This window comes from Leuresthes tenuis, unplaced genomic scaffold (genome assembly GCF_036924035.1).
Source record: "Leuresthes tenuis unplaced genomic scaffold, fLeuTen1.0.hap1 SCAF_9, whole genome shotgun sequence".
Classification (NCBI taxonomy): domain Eukaryota; kingdom Metazoa; phylum Chordata; class Actinopteri; order Atheriniformes; family Atherinopsidae; genus Leuresthes; species Leuresthes tenuis.
The window spans coordinates 16,868,144-16,885,257 of NW_027325363.1; the positions used below are offsets into that span (position 1 = coordinate 16,868,144).

At 41.2% G+C, this 17,114-nt stretch overlaps 1 protein-coding gene across 1 annotated transcript; it reads left to right on the plus strand.

Annotated features, from left to right (window-relative positions):
• The first annotated feature begins 3,466 nt into the window (after nucleotides 1-3,466).
• On the plus strand, nucleotides 3,467-15,331 carry alkbh8 (alkB homolog 8, tRNA methyltransferase). The gene is made up of 12 exons (XM_072392579.1): nucleotides 3,467-3,643; nucleotides 4,129-4,262; nucleotides 5,004-5,104; nucleotides 5,253-5,384; nucleotides 5,723-5,818; nucleotides 6,017-6,121; nucleotides 7,507-7,577; nucleotides 10,722-10,828; nucleotides 11,079-11,239; nucleotides 11,705-11,976; nucleotides 13,799-13,948; nucleotides 14,550-15,331. Exons 1-12 carry the CDS (start codon nucleotides 3,506-3,508, stop codon nucleotides 15,231-15,233), a joined length of 2,151 nt encoding a protein of 716 aa, XP_072248680.1. The 5' UTR covers nucleotides 3,467-3,505; the 3' UTR covers nucleotides 15,234-15,331.
• Nucleotides 15,332-17,114: the final 1,783 nt, after the last annotated feature.

Genomic DNA, 17,114 nt, shown 5'->3' on the forward strand with positions numbered 1-17,114 from the left:
TTGATTCAGTTTGGTGATTTTAGGGTCATTAATTCAGTCAACTGATTTATGTTCTTGGATGCATATCCAATAAAAAAAACAAAAAAAAAACTCAGGAACAAAAGACAATATAAAGGAGTATCCTCGGTGGGACGGTTAATCCAGAGATATGCAATGACACAGTTCTCAAAATATCACAGACAGGAATACACTTTGAACTAGTCTGACTTGGGTGAGATTCCTTCTTATTAAATAAGCCACTGTCCTGTAATTTAGTTTGAAACTGGGTCCGCACATAAAGGCACTGAGTTTTTGTTTAGCTCACTGAAAGTGTCCAAAAGTTTGCCACTGCAATGTCTGGAAGAGAGAAAGAAATCAATCTCAGCTGACTTTCATACTGACAAAGAGAAGATATACACACCAGATGGATTACCAAACACAATACTCTGCCCTGTAAATATTTTGGATAGTTGAAATATCATGTTTGAATACCAGACATGTTGCCACAGGCAACTGATAGTAGCTTTGATTCCTGTCCATTCTCATCCCTGGCTGGTATTCATTGAAAAGAATGATCTTTTGCCTACATCAAAGCCGTTAAGTCTGCAGCTGTCATGCAAGAAAAACACTGAATAGCGTGTTTCATTATCATCTATATTTCCTTTTTAATCAAATGAGCTGTGTGAATGATGACACAGCAGAAACATTTCACAGGTTCCAGCTTCTGGGCAACATGCACAAGTCTTTTAAAGAAAGCATATTACATATCATATCACAACAATTTTGTATCATGTGCATGCATCTTTCTGCTGCTTCATTATTCCCACAGAAAGAAAAAAAAGCACATTTTTATCTGTTATTTTTAACAACTTGTTTTAACATTTCATCCTTTTATGACTCACTTTTTGTAGAAACCTATGTATGGATATAATCTCACAGTGAGCCCCTGGAGAGCTATATAGAACAGCAACACTATTTTAAAAGGCAGCATCTGGTCTCTCCGTCCATCCAGCTTCGTCCTACAACCCCAGCTAATCAAAATACAATGCTGCCAGCAGCAGTAGTTTAGCCGGTGGCCGCTGGCCCCACATTTCAGAAAGTGCTGACATGTATCAGTCCACCAAAGTGATTCCACCCTCGTCTGTTCCACTGCTTTATCAGTGGTGGAGGTGAAGTTGCCCTTGAGCATAAGAGAGATAGATAGAGATAGAGAGCTTGATAGAGAAATGTCTTTACAGACATCTTTTGGTAGCTTTATTTACCATTCCCCTTGGTGCGCTGGTGACACTCATTTATTCACATTTATATTTAACATGCGCGTAAAAAGAGAGTTAATAACACAAAGTCAGCTGAATGGCAAAAACATAATCGGCCCATTTTGACATTTTTCAACATTTTTTAAGACAGCTTTAGTAAGCAGGATAAAAATGCTATATTGAGTGTTGACAATACAAAGAATTGGAGGAAAAAGCTTCCATTCTTACTGATGCTGGTGCACCTAATTAATTCCTGTAGTGATAAATATCATCCGATGGTGATTATTGAGTGAAATGAATAGGCTGCTTAGAAAAAGGCACAGAGTATTGTTTTCATGTTTGGGATGGCAGCTCTCCTGCGTGACCAGCTGTTGTTATGGAGACTACACAGAGCCTGCTGTTAAGACAACTAAGAGTGTCCACTGGCCAGCAGCTCAGCCTGGCACTGAGATGGCTGAAGACAGGTGAGGGCTCGATTATACAACACACTCATGCAAAAATGCACTTGCACAGAGTCACACGGGGATGCACAAATGTTCACAAGCAGAGAGACGCTTAGATGCTGGGACATACCCTCATACCCAAAGAAGCTGTGGAGTCATTAAGCGGACAGAGATGAAAATGAGAAATAAATAAATGATGGCAAATTCATTTTTGGAAGAGGATGATTGCTTCATCTGATCAGAGTACTGTATGTCCTGGTGTACAGGTTGTTGATTTGTTGAAAGTGAAGCATGATAACTTACCCCGTAAGGCTGGATATTCGTCTCATCCGCCTCTGTGTGACCCTGTTATGGACCGATAACCTGTCAGGGATTTACTCTGCCTCTCACCCAATGACAGCTGGGAGAGGTTCTAACCCCACCATGGCTCTGAATAGAATAAAGCGGATATAGAAAATGGATGGATGGATAGACGGACAAGAGATGAAGCACTACGTACTTTGATAGAACATATATCAACATATGAGGTATATATAGGACACATATATAGCATTATTACCTGGGAGGTACTGTGGCATTTCAATGCCACTGAAGATAAGACATCAGTGTTCCTCTTGGACATTATAGAAAGAAACAGAACATTTTCATTGTTAAAAAACCGGGAGATAGTAACGAGTGACATTAATAACTGCTGTTCTGGGCAGCAATCATTTAAAAAGATGATTAAAAACAAGAAAATTAACTCCTGCAAAGTTCAGGTTGGAAAAAGTTATCTAAAGAGCTCAATGACAGGCAAAGTACAAGACAGGCAGATATTTTTAAACCTCAGTTTGGTAGTAATGATGCTCATCAAGAAAAACAGTTTCACACAGCTGGATCTTTAAGAGTGAGCATCAAAAAGCAGATATGTTTTCCTTTTTTCGGAAAAATTTGATTAAAATCAAAATGATTGATTTAAATGTGCGATTTCCACAAAATGGCCATAAAACTAAAAGAGGATAATGCCATGGTAGAACTGGCAATGTTTCTACTGCGATACGATCATCGGGAGACGACATGCAAAGGCCCCTCGCTTGGCTTAGCAGGGAAGATACAAAAGACTGAAATAAATAAAAACGAAACAACAATAGTTGTCCAGTCTAGCTGTGTGTCTTGCAAATGTTCTGCATTATATGTCTAATTCGGTTGTTGGTTTATAATTTTGTGCCCATCTGCAGTCATTTAGCATGTGCCCCCCCATGTTTAGGACAATTTGTGTCTTGTTTTAGTTGACTTTTTTAGGTCAACTAATTTTGGTCAATATGTGTGTTTTTGTGGAACTTTTGCACTGGACTTGGTATTTTTTATTTTATTTTTTTTCCATTTTCATTTCATTTTGACAATTTGGCCACTCTTGCGTCTCACCTACATATTGTACACCTATGAATGTTTTACGCTCCCTTTGGATAGTTTTATGTCTTTGTAGCTTCTCTGTATCCTTGTGATGACTTTACATCTCTTATGGGTTTTATCTTTATGTCTAAGTTTGGACGTTTTTACATCTCATTGCTTTATGCTTGGTGAAATGCCGCTGGTTTTACATCATTGTTGCGATTTTGTCTCTTTGTGGTCATTTGATTAAAGGTAGCATTTTGAGTATCTTTCCTGATATTCATCATTTCTCTAGCATAAGGCCAGGGCCCATCGTCTTGGTTCCCTGTGCCTGGACTTGGGTTAACTTATTTAGTTATCAGTCAGTAATGAGAACCACTTATTTTCAATACGGTCTCCTCGGGAACTAAACTTTCTCACAGAGTGTTGCACCCGGACATGTTATGGTAACGTACCATGGCCACTACGGGCGAAAACAACGTGAAGGCCGTCAGGAAGAGTAAAGAAGAGAAGAAAGTGTTCAGAAAACAGCTGAAAGCCAGTCATACTTTACTGAAACATGAAGGCATCAGCACAATACCGCAGCCCACCAAGGTAAACGACAAAACAGCTTTTTCCTGAAACATGACGGCACGAAGAAGAGTCAGCCTCAATAAACATGTACTTCTTGCAGCTATAAGAACCAATAAAATACATTTAAAGGCCACTTTCAGTTTAAGAGGTGCTGACTTGTAGTCGAAGGAGTTTATTTAATATAAATCATTAGGCTGTGACTTGTATTTTGGCTAATGTTGTAACGATATACGTACACAGTGAATCTACTTGTATAGAAGTGCCGCTTTAATTTTTTACATATTTTAAAACGGAAAAGAGGTTTTTCATTGGAGAATTGCAAATTAGATAATATTACACTTAAATGCTAAACGCTCAAAGTTACATTAAATCTCAACTGTATAGGACTGGCAAAAGATTACATGATGATCTGACCGGTTCAGTTGTCTTTCCTGTTTTTAAAATTTTTTTTATATAGTTACTGTTGTTTCACCCCTCCATATACAATTCTCTTGTCACCTCTGCAGAGTTTGGTGGTGGCCAACGGTGGGCTAGGGAACAACGTAACCCGAGAGGAGCTTTTTGCAGCTTTAACAGAAATGGGAGAGGTGGAAAGCCTCATCATGCCTCCTCACAAGCCCTATGCTTTTGTCACATACAGGTACAGTTGGGACATGCACAAGACTTAGTCCCATCACACATTCCTCTCAGTGTTTAAGGAACCCGCTTTGAAAGCAACTGATTACCTCAAACTTGAATGAGCTAAGATAGAGCAAAACTAAACAAGAATATGTAAATACAGCAACAATATATAGTGCAAGATTTAACAACATTGTTTTTCTTGTTTTGTTTTTTTTTAGCACAGGGCCACTGAATTGATGCCAACAAAAATGTCTCTCAAATGACTTTCAGCGTAGAAAATGTTCACTTGCTCACAGTTCATGTGCAGAAACCACAAAAAAGAGCAGATTGTTCATTGGAAAGGGTTTAGAACATCAGTTCTGCTTTCCGTTACAACAGAGCAGTGTATTGTGTGCCTTCACATGTAGAACTGTTGGTTTTCTCAGCGGAGTTAACTGCTGTTATTTGCTTCTTCAAGTATGGCCGTGGGAATTCTTCCTCTCGCTGAGATTTTGTACATTTATTCAGCTTTTGTGTGCTTTCCAAATGTCTGCCCTCACAGTGGTCAGGATCAAAGAAAAAGGCTCAGGCTAACTTAAATGTTCAGTTCCCTCTAAATGGTCTGGAGTAGTTTCGTAAGCTGATGTGAACGTAGTTAGAAAGCTGCTGTTAAACTGCTAGTTCAAATGCATGCGGTTTAGTACTGCCTGATTTAATGCTTTATTGGACCCTAATGTTGGTTTTAAACTCTGACTGCTGCTGTTGTCATTCCCTTTTCCAGATGTGAAGACGGTGCTCGGCGAGCTCACATCGACCTTAATGGGCACAAGTTGCAATGTGGGGAGCACGATGTCACACTCTACCTCAGTTATGTTGAATCAGGTACTCTCCTCAGATGAACTCGCAAAGTCCCAAAGTTTTTTCGTTTGTTTTGTTTTGTTTTTAACTCTTTAAACAATTTCCTGTTGTTTTTTTGCAGCCAAGTACTTGGAACCTCACTTTATGTGTTTTTGCGTATATGTGTGTGCAGTAAATCATAAAGAGGAGACGGTGGCCCCTTTGCCACAAGGTTTAGTTCTGGTGGAGGATGTCGTGTCCCCGAAGGAAGAAGCTCAGCTGCTCGCTGCTTTACGATGGTCGGCCACCACTGATGATGTCACCGGTGAGGGTTTGTGTGTTTTACTTCTGTTTCTCTGATTAGGCTTCCAAGCCGGTCTTCTCTGGTTACGTCTTGCTGTTAGAAAATGTTGGTCTTTTTTAACGGAGTCAAACCTCAATGTCCAGATGTTTGCAGGACATTTAAAACTTCTAAGCAAGGCATTTGCACATCAGATGAAAAATATGAGCTTTTTGGAACAAAAAAAGCTAAAATCGGGACATTACACTCATAAAAGATACATTGATAGTGAACAACCCTTTTTTTTTAAGCTGAATCAGACCAAGAGTGCGGACATTTTTACAGAGAGCTACTAACGTTCATTCATCCTAATGCTTTTTTAGCTCAAAAAGCTTTGAAGCACAGAAGAGTGAAACATTACGGCTTTGAATTTCGCTACGACAACAATAACGTGGATAAGGACAAGCCGTTACCTGCTGGTAAGTCTGATCTTTTTATTATCTAAACATTGTTTCCTGCTGCCAGAGTTTGGTTATTACACCTGTCACACAGGCTAATATTTGCCTTGATGATTATGAGCCCAGTGTTGCGAGGTGCAGCAGAGTTTGTTGCATTCTGACAGGGTGAGAGGAAAAGTTAGAAGCTACAGTGCAGTGAGTGTGTGTTTGTGTGTCCAGGTCTTCCGGAGGAGTGTTTTCCTGTTCTGGAGCGGTGTTTGCAGGACGGACACATCGACATCATGCCAGACCAGCTGACTGTTAACCAGTATGAGTCCGGACAAGGTGAGTCTCTGGTTTTTAGTATCCGTCTGACTTCATCACACACGCCTATGACCAAATATCAACGTCAGGACCTCAGGCCGCTTTAGGAATCAGGGCTTGGTGGAAACACTGATTCTGTATATGATCAATTAACGCTTATTACCAAATGAAGCTCACTCAGGTGGTTTTTCGAGTTCTTATGAGTATTTCACTGTGTACTTCTGTTTTTGGTGCGGAGACGGCACAACACGTGTGAAACAGGCCGCTGTTTAATCGGTCTCTGACATTCCTATGTGAAATCTTTCCGGCGGTCTCTTTGAATTTAAAAAATCCCACAGCGCCATCTTTCATGACACGGTGCAGGTCACACGAGCAAATCATCGGACGTTGAGAAAAAACGGTCGTTTCCAGGCAAATATCTGGAGAGAATATGTTCTCCATAACAGAAAAGTCGTGTACAGTTTCTTGCTTCCTTTTCAGCTTTTGGCATATTTGCATGAAGTCACTTGATGCGTCAAACAGATGTTCTCTCATCACAGCGTGCACAGTATTCCCACCATAAATCACAAAGCAGTTCTTGGGGATTTCATATGCCAAGAATATTTTTAGTAGCCGCATTAACATTTGCCTAATCTAGCCTGCTCTTCGAGCGGTTCCAGAAAATATGCAAGTGGCCGTGTTCCTTGTTCCCACACAGCCCTCCAACAGAGCTGTTGACTGCATTTTTATTTATAGTCTGGAAAAGCACCTCGAATACTTCTAGAAGAATTCCCCCTGTCACTCAGTTGTTTGGACCTTCAGCTCTGCTTCCCGTTTTAACTTTGACTTTGACATAGAACCCTGATTTCCTCCTGCATCTCCCACAGCTTAATAAGCAGATATGACACTCAGATGTGTGAAGTAATCTTTTAACAGCAAGCATCTAAAAAAAAAAGAATTTTAAGGCCATTTTTCCCTTAAACGTTGGAAACTTCTAAATTTAGAATATTTGGGAAAATGTACAGTAAAGGTATTACTGTTAAGCCTTTTTGTCCCATCATGTGACCATTGTACACATAATGATGTGAAGACTCTAGGTCTTTTACTAAAGTGTGTATTTTAGAGACTGTAGGTTAGTAGAGGAGTCATGTCAAAGATGGATTTGTTCTGGGAGACCTATTGAAAGAGCTCGAAATAAAAAGAATTGACTTATTTATACCACAAGGTGGCGAAAGGAACCTTTCCAACACACTTTGACAAGAATGATGTCTGTCCTTGGATTCTTATAGTTGTTTAATAGAGCGTTATTGTCTTTAATGATCTGATATCTATCATTAACTATCCAAACGATTTAACCTTCTCATATCACCTGGATTAACTTAGGTCTTATAACTGTCCTTCTGTGTTTGTGGTCCTAATATTTCCAGGTATTCCCCCTCATGTGGACACTCACTCTGCCTTTGAGGACACCATCCTGTCACTGAGTCTGGGAGCGCAGGTAAAAAGTCAGAGCAGCGTCTATGTTCTAAATATCGCTGTCACTGTCGCAGCCACATTAATCTGCTTAAGGCCAAAGAAAACTGCTGCTCTCTTTTGTAGCTTAAAGCAAGAATGCCACCGGATTTCTCTCATGTGTCCTGGCTCGATCAAATGAGACGATAAGTGATTCATCTGTCTCTCAGGGTGCTGTCATTAGTCTTTGTGAGTGCACGATGCTCGGATCTTGTGTCCTTGTGATAGAATTGAGAACATTTTGTTACCTTTTGCTACATCTCATACTTTCCACTCCCTCTGACACACTGTCCCTTGTTCACCGTGACGAGACACACAAATGTTTTGTGCCCTTAACTATTTTAGGTGTTTCCTGCCGATGGTTGGGCCTCTTTGGGCTGAGTGCTGAAGATGAACTTCGGTCTGGCCCTGCTTGTCTGAAAAACAGAGGCTGGTCTGTTAGCCGTCAGCTGTCATCTGCCGTGGCATCTGTCGCACACACAGGCTGACAGACTGGATGCCCGTGTTTGCTCGTGACGCCGTGCGGTTATAGTCCGTGCGTGTTTGACGGGGATTAGGAAAGTTCTCATCAGACAGCACTGTTTGAGAATTAAATCAATGCTCCCAAAGAAATGTTTATTGAGTGCAGCGGCACCATTTTAACACGTCGGCTTCGTCAAGCAGCATGAAGTTGGAGGAGGGTCGTCAGTTAAATCCAAGTGTTCATCACAATTTTAACAAATTAAACGGTGAGACATCACTCATCGGTCACTATAGCACGATTACAGATTTCCACCTCAAAATCAAAATTCTATGCAGTTATGATTTCATAAATCTAAGTAGCTTATTTCAGAGACTTGTTATATGTTCAGGTGTATGTTTCCCATATTTGATCTATGTGACTGTAATAAGTTTATTTCGATCTGATTTGATTCATGTTGACTTCTTGCAATACAGCAAACGAACTCAGACGTGACGTCACAGCTTTTTGGCTGCTTAAGATGATAGTTTGATAGACCATTCTTTGTCTGTGAGAGACTTGTGCGTGAGAAAAACGTAATTCAGTCCAACTTTGTGGCTTCCTGAATGTACAGAAGTTACACGTTGGTTTCTAGTTGGTGACATTCTCTGTGTGCAAACACTGACATAAACAGGATAAAAACGCAGGAAAAGAGGATGATATTCTAAAAAGAATCGGCCTCGGCTGTATGACATTATCTGAGCTGCAGAGAGGATGATGTCTAAAGAGAAGCTGTAAAACGGGTATGACTGATTTCTTTGAAAAGCAGAGTCCCACAATTTTTTTATGACCTTATACTCCATATAGTAGAAGAAAAATAAATGTTGCAGTATTACTTTGTTGTTTTTTTTTGGCAGTATCGTGCAGTCCTACAGTGCATCATTGAGGCCGGTTTATATATGCACACGTACAGCTGCACCACGGGGCTGTGGTTGTTTGTCACCAAATCCCAAATCACTGACTCACAGACCGCAGACTTTCCTGCAGGACTTGGAGTCTAAATACAGTTGTCAACGAAACCTTGAATCTTGCATCTTTTGAAAGCAAACGTAAGCCTGAAATGTGGATCTGACTGAGGTCAACAAAATGTGTCTATGTTGCTGATTGGGAAAAAACATCCACATATGTTGTCTATGTTATGTTACAGATGTTACAGAAAAATTGAGAAACACAGCCAGGTGAGTCGCCCCCTGCTGGCCATTAGGCAACTTTTGCAGTGGTTTAGTCTATGGTGAAAAGATATTTTCAAATAAAACCCATCAAACTCTACCAGCTCAAAGTGTAACATCCTTATAAGATATTTCCCCCTGTTGCTGTTTTCAAATTTTCCAAAATAACAGCCGATTAAACACGTAAACTTCGTGCAGCGTGGTTCCCTATAACACCACTATGTTACATAGAACTACACTTTACAGTTTTTTTTTTTTTACCTGTTTGGGTTTGCATTTCAGAGATAGAGACAGAAAATAAATAACTATTTGTTGGTGTTTTGTAGGTGTGTGGGCCTAAATGTCTGCCTTTACAAGGACCAGTTTGAGATTTATACTCGGTTAGGGGGGATTAATGCTAACGATAGCATTAGATTTAGGTCACAGTTATGGTTCCCACAAAGCCAGTTGTAAAGGAGCTTGTGTGTGTGTGTGTGAGAGAGAGAGAGAGCGATGGAGAATGATTAATAGTCTCATTGGAAAGCGTAGCTGCCAGCATCACTATCGATTTAGTCACATTCCACCAGTTTCATTGATTTGCTAATACTTGTCAGACGGGAACAGTGCCGTGTTGTTGTGTGTTTGTCTGAGAAGGAGTGAGTGCAGTTGTGGTCTGAAGGGGAGATTTGATCATTTGTTGGGGCTGCAGTCTCTTTTACATTCAGACACGAAATCATGTCTGTCTCTCATTCATCCACTCACCCATAGACACACACACACACACACACACACTTTGCACGCACTTCACAAAATCCAATTTTCCTGCTGTCAGAAGTTGGGAGAGATGCTGTTTGAAATTGTGCGGATGTAATTTCCCAGCTGAGCTTGTGCTGTAAGGAAACATTAAGATCAAACACCAACTCTAGGGTGGAGATGCCTGTGCTGGTTTTAAGAAGGAGTAAGGAGCACTCGCACTGCTTGTTGATGGCTGTCTGATGCCAGCATTCGCATTTACACTGCAATTCTGGATAATGATGACTCATTAAATATTCAAATTGATACATCGGGTATCAATTTGAATATCTGAATGAGAACATCGGGTGGCCTAAGTGGCGTATTATTATTCGTCAGGGTTTTAATCTATTAACCATCGACTGAACTCTTCTTATTCTGGTCTGTATTTTAATTTGTAGATTTGATTCTATTTTTGGAAACGCATTGTAATGCTGTGCTTTTCAAAGGACTGTATACGTTAGATTTTTGTTCAATTACTTTGCTAATTAAAAACATATATATACACTGTAGAATGATACCTAGAGATGGAATAATCCAACGTACCAGATTTTTATTGGTGCAGATACTTAACTTTTTCATTCAAGAGAAGGTGTTGGCCTCTTTGTTTGGTTTGACAGCTTTATGTTTTGTAGGCAAACGGCTGGTTGTATGTAGCTGCTTAATGCTGCTTGTCTGCATCTTCTTACAGACGGTGATGGAGTTCCGTCACCCTGACGGTCGGGTTGTTGCTGTGGTGTTGCCAGGACGGAGCCTCCTGGTGATGAAGGGAGAGAGCAGATACCTCTGGACACACGGGTGAGCCGAACCGTGTCACAATGATCAGTCTCTTCGTCCGAGTCTGCATCATTCTGCATCTCCTGATATTTCTTTTGGCCTCGTCGTGCATTTTGCTTTTTTTTTTTCAACAACTTTTGATCCCTTTCACACACGATTTGTTGAACTATGCCTCATCAACATGTTGTAGTTTGAGTGTTCAGAGTGATAATTGTCAGTTTGTGTGTGATGGTCTACTTTAATACCACAACTGTCTCCTATACTCCATTAGGATTACACCTCGAAAGTTTGACATGGTGCCAGCAAGGGAGCCACACTCTGCCGCTCATACAACAGCTGAGCAGGGGACCCATAGCAGTCTCACTCTGAGCAAGAGGGGCACCCGCACCTCCTTCACTTTCCGCAAGATCAGACACGAACCCTGCCGCTGTGGTGAGAATGTTGTATACGCAGGAATGGATTCATTATCAGACTTTTTGTGAGGCAAGATATTTTTGGTTAACAAAATAGACCACCTCAGGGTAGATCCTGTCCTGAATCTCTTCAAGTGTGTCAACACCTGTGGAGCACATATGGCACCGATCAGCACACATCAAAAGCACCACAGGAGTTTGACTGGGATTGTTTTTAGCCGTCATGGTTCTACCGGGGGGGGGGGGGGGGGGTTCAAAGCTTCGGGGGCTTCGTCTGTGACAGTTTCTGCCCTGTGAGTTGCATAAGAGGAGCAAACTATGCGCCTCTGTAGATGTGTGTGTGTTTGCGTCACACTTTAAGGAAACGGGAAATCGTGTGAAGTTCTCACAATAGCTGCTGGTTATTAAAAAACAAACAAACGTATTTTTATGGAGCGTTGTTGGTCTTGGCTCCAGCTGAATGTGATGTCTCCTGCCTCTCTAGCCTTCGCTTCTGCCTGCGACAGTCAGGGAGCGCCATCGCCCTTTCTGCCGTCTCCCCCGTCACTTCCCTGCTGCCGTGCTGACGCTGCCCGTTTGGAGGAGGAGTTTGTGCACCGGGTGTATGACGCCATTGCGTCCCACTTCAGCCGCACTCGCCACACCCCCTGGCCTCGCGTGTGCCGCTTCCTGTCCTCGCTCCCACCTGGCAGTGTGCTGGCTGATGTGGGCTGCGGAAATGGGAAGTACCTCGGTGTGAACCCACAACTGGTCACAGTAAGTAAATAAAAGCCTAAGTATCTGTGATACTTCAAAACCCCGGGATGGACATTTTCTTTATGATTCCACTGTCGTTCCAAGGGTTTAAAATGCAAAAACAGTCTTTCTAAGCAGAAGCATAATTTCTCACACAGCCAGCAAGTCGGTAATTGTTCCTCTGAGCCCGAGCCAAAGCTGTTTTTTGGATTAAAGTAGACAGATGTTTAAAAGAGACTTTGATTAAATGACTGTCGGTCTTCCCAGCCTCATAACATTTAAACATTCCTTGTCCCATGTACAAGATTAGCTGTTTTAGAATATTCCTGATTCCCCAAGCAAAGAACATCTTTGCCTCTTCATCTCACCAACCCAGAGCATTACCTAACTAACTAACTAATAAACTAACTTACAAACTAACCTACTAACAAACGTCACAGCTTCATTTGCCTACATTTGAGAGACTTTGAAATGGGAATATAAACCGGTCGAATGAATTTATAGATCACTTTTAAAAACAAACTTGACCAAAGAACTTTACAGTCACATGGATTTAAAACAACAACAAGGCAATAAGAGACTAAATACAAGAACACTGGTCAATTTAAAAAAAAAAAAGAGCCATAGAATAGAATAGTGTGTTTAATGTGAGAAAGGCTGATATTTAAGAGCTGTGATCCCCGAACCCTTCCTCCAGCTTTGCATGTGACATCGTTTGACATTGTAGGTACTCAACCAAAGCTGAATCCCGAGTTGTAGCTTAATTCCACAGCTGAAGGGGCCTGAAGTCCACCAACACCGGATAGTGCATCGACAGCTCTGCAGAGATCAGAGTTTGAGTGCTCAGCATTCTCAAAAAATGAAAAATTAAACTGTGGAGCTGCGGCAAGTCCTCAGCCGGCTGGGGGTGTTGCATAAACCAGATAACTCTGCTCCAGAGTCGTGTACGGTTTGCACCAGTGCACCTTCCCTGGGCAAAAAGTTACATTTTTTTTGCTTATCTGCTTTTTGGTGTTCTTCTGGTGGGTCGTGTGGAAAATGCTTTGGTGCTGCAGCAGCTTTGTAGTTCACTGGAAGGCTAAATGTATGAATCAGTTAGTCAGTGACACACGAAAGGTTGAGATTCATATTTCCCCTCTGCTGGATGTCATCTTTGCATAAACTCAGTTACCATGGTAATATCCTAATGTTCTGTTTCCGTATGCACACGGGGATATTCAGGTTTGGGATTTGGAGATGCGCGTAAGCAGCTTATCCTGACTCCGACTGTAGCTGTAATAAATCATCACGGAGAACGCTGATGATGCGGGTCACGCACCACTTTTCTTCAGCTTTTTTCCAATTTCCTCTTCACTCTTGTTTCTTTTCTTCTACTCTTTGATCCTTTCCCCCTTTCCTCTGTCTACTGCGCCACCCCTCGCTCTTTCCCACTCCATTTTAACACCGTTAACACTCTCTGTTTTAATTAAATTGAGATTGGTTGACTTCACGTCTGTCCGCTGGTGCATGTCTGCAGCAAATCTCACTATCTCTTCTCACCTCTAGTCTCTTTTGGGAGAAGATCATATGAAGCTTGATTGAATTGCTCTCTGACACTGAATGTGTTGAAAATGATTATCAGTAGCATCCCTCCTCCATCCTCCTCCTTTTTTTTCTCCTTTATACAGTGCCCCACGTTTTTTCACCACTTGTCTCTTTTTGAAGCACTTCATTTGATTTATCCCCCTTCCACTCTCTCTGTACTTCTTCCTTCTTCATCTCTTTCTGCTTACTTTGTTATCAACTGTGGCGTCTGCACAGCCTCACACTCTGTATTAAACTCCATGCGTTTGTCTCACCACAGGTGGGATGTGACCGCAGCGGCGCTCTTGTCCAAATCTGTGCAGAGAAGGGTTTCCATGCATTTGTGTCGGATGCCCTCAGCGTCCCTCTGAGGACAGCCTCCTGTGACGCCTGCATCTCTATAGCTGTCATACACCATTTTTCCACACAGGTATGTGCGATGCACGCACACACAAAGAATAAGAGGTGACACCTACCTTTTTGTAGGAAGCATAGCATCAATTCTTAATACAAATGGATCCCCACAGAGACACGCAAGCCTTCTTGTCCCACAACTTTTTCAAGAAATGATTTTGAGAAATGAGACATTTAACCCAGGAAATGGTAGCTTTTAACTACAAAACTAACTGCAACTAAACCAAAAACCATCGAACAACTCACCGGCAATGGGGTCAGAGACTTTTTCTGCTGCGTCCAACTCTCTGCAGGGTCCTCGCCTGAATTCTAAGCCGAGTTAAAATAATTAAAAAGAGGACTGAAATTATAAGAGAATACTTCAGAATGTTGGTATGAAGCCTGAAGTAGAGATACTGCAGGTGTGTGAAAGTTTGCTTTCTCATTGGCTCAAATTCTAACTTGCATCACACCAAACTGTGGCTTTGAGTCCTTGAGTGTAAGTTTCCTAAATGTTACTCATCTTGAAATGTTATAGAAATTCAAATACGAAGCAAAAATGTAGCATTTTAATTTGTTTTGTCACTAAGGTTATTTTCTGGAGTTTTTAGTCCCTGAAACCTTTGTGTGCTTTGCAGGAGCGTCGGCTTGCAGCAGTGAGGGAGCTGGTGAGGCTTTTGAAACCTGGAGGTCAGGCACTCATCTATGTTTGGGCTTTTGAACAAGAGTACAACAAGCAGAAGTCCAAATACCTCAAAGACCAAAACAGAGAGTATAGCCCCGCCAACGATTCATCAGAGAAGAGCCAGGAACTCCATCAGGGATCTAGTGGCCATATGCACAGCCATTTAAAAGTCAGCTGTAACACCACTGACAACATGCAAGATGCAAAAAAAGCCTCTGATGGCAAGCTTAGTGTGCACACCAATCGCACAGCCTTTATTACCCAGGACCTTTTGGTTCCCTGGCATCTGAAAGGGGGGAATGTACGAGGGGAGGAAGAATCGGCCTCCAGGTTAAGTTCCAGAACTGACCCCAGTCCAGGTTTTAGCTCGACCGTATGTTCTGGATCAAAACCTGACGCCGGTAATGCCACACATGGCCCAGACTCTGAACCCACTCTGACTGGTGAAACCTCTCAGACTTTAGGTTGCACTTCAAAGTCTGAGTCTGAGAGCAGTTCAGTACCCATCTTTCATCGCTATTACCACGTCTTCCAGCAGGGGGAGCTGGAGCAGCTGTGCGGTCAGGTGGCTGGAGTCCAAGTAAAGACCAGCTATCATGACCAGGGTAACTGGTGTGTTTCATTAGTGAAGGACTGACATTCAAAAAAATATATAGCTGCTTATGCAGTTTTAATCAAATGAGAAAGAAACCAAAATGATCTGTTATATGTATAAATTAAATAAATGTGAAGACTTTTACAAACTCTCTGCTTTTGTTGTCACTTTTTAAAGTTTCCTGCTGGGTTTTATATTTGCTGTGCATCAACACTTTGCATCTGTGTGTGCCTGCTGTAGCTGTCAGCTGCCATTTGGGGCAGTGTCGGAATGATCTGGAACGACTAAAAGTCTAGTGAACTTAGGTGTGCAGTAAGGCTGTTGTTCGTCCTTTTACCTTGCACTACTGTGAAAAAGGCAGAAGTGATAGTTGCCAAAGAATTTCTTTGTGGTGGAGAGGAAAAATGTATTATTAAAAAGTTATTATCCATGTATTAATTTTCACACTTTTTGCTTGTGGTCAACTCGTCTGTGATCATCCACATACTCATTCAAACCAACTCTGAAGCACTCAGCATGCATCCCAATGCGTTGTTGGCTTGTTGGGGGACTTCAGGCAAGTCTGTCTTTGGTGCCTCTTCATTGGCTAACTTTGCAAAGTCCCCACCTGTGTAGGCTTAGAGCTGCGGCCACAAAGGTGGACAAACTTTAAACGCAACTAACTAAAACAAAGTTGAACATATGTACATAGAGTTGGAAGTTTCCCAAGCTCTTCAGCATTCCACTTATAGCATAGACTGTTATAAATCATCAACAATGTTTTTTCCCCCCATTTTTTTTTTTTTTTTGTTTACTCTGAAGTCACAGAGCTGTAACTAAGCTGTAAACCATCTGCCTGACCTTTTCAAGTTAAAGGGCTAAGTTGTAAGGTGGCACTTCAGGCTGTGTGTGATCTACTCTCTCTTCCATAGGCTGGACTTCTTTTGAGACTGGGTTACAGCTCTGCGTTAACTTTCAATTGTATAATTCAATGCAAATGGCATTTATTAAGTGACAAAACACATTGCATGGTATTGCATGCATGTTTTCCCATGCAATACTGCTGCCTAAGAGCTGCCATTACCACACACCAAAGCTGCCCACTGCAAAGCCTACAGGGTTTTATTTGATACATTTTCAGCTAACATGCCAACTTTCACAATTGCCAAAGAATCGCAAAGCCAAATTCTCAATACTCCCCTTCTCTGCTGTTTGGACATGGACAGCTGGTAGTGATCCCTCTTTCAGTCTCAATCTTTTTTAATCATGCTTCGAACTGCCCCAGTTTGGTAAAACAATCCAATGAAAAGTTGTTAAGGCACAATAGTAGTTTTTGATTAAATATAACTGGAGCATTGCTCTAAAAATAAAGTCTTTTCACCAACCTTTTATGTTCTTTGAGGTTGGATGCAATGATGAAAGCTGCTCTGTGCAGCTAACAGCAGACAAGTATGCATGTGACGCGCTTTGTTGTTCTCGCTCAACTTTTTCATCTGACTGTCTGGACGGTTCACTGAATGAACTCATCTTAAGTGCAAGCCAGCCCGTAAAACGTCTCAGTTATTATGACAAAGTGTTGCAGTAATTTACTCAATGAGAGGATAGTGTGTGTGTTTTTTTTCTGTTTTTTTTTTTTTAATTAAAGCATGCAGAATATATATATATATATATATATATATATATATATATATATTTGTATATTTTGTATAACACAAAAGCCCATTGCTAAAGAAAAGTAGTATATATAGCAGTTTATTCTTGTCACTTATTAACATTCCTCTTTTATTCTATATTATTATGAGCAGATACTTTCCACTCTCGTTTTAAACAGCTACATTTTTATGAAGGGAGTTTGTTATAAACAGTATTTTAGATTAAACAATTGGATCTTACAGAACATTGTAATCTGTTGTTGCAAGCGTTGTTGACCCCTCCTGTAAACTT

What these genes read in the sequence shown, in the direction of transcription:
- alkbh8 (XM_072392579.1), top strand. Translation starts at nt 3,506, where the DNA reads ATGGCCACTACGGGCGAAAACAACGTGAAGGCCGTCAGGAAGAGTAAA. An exon ending in CAATACCGCAGCCCACCAAG is followed by an intron (nt 3,644 to 4,128) that starts GTAAACGACAAA and finishes TCACCTCTGCAG; the next exon opens with AGTTTGGTGGTGGCCAACGG. An exon ending in ACACGAACCCTGCCGCTGTG is followed by an intron (nt 11,240 to 11,704) that starts GTGAGAATGTTG and finishes CTGCCTCTCTAG; the next exon opens with CCTTCGCTTCTGCCTGCGAC.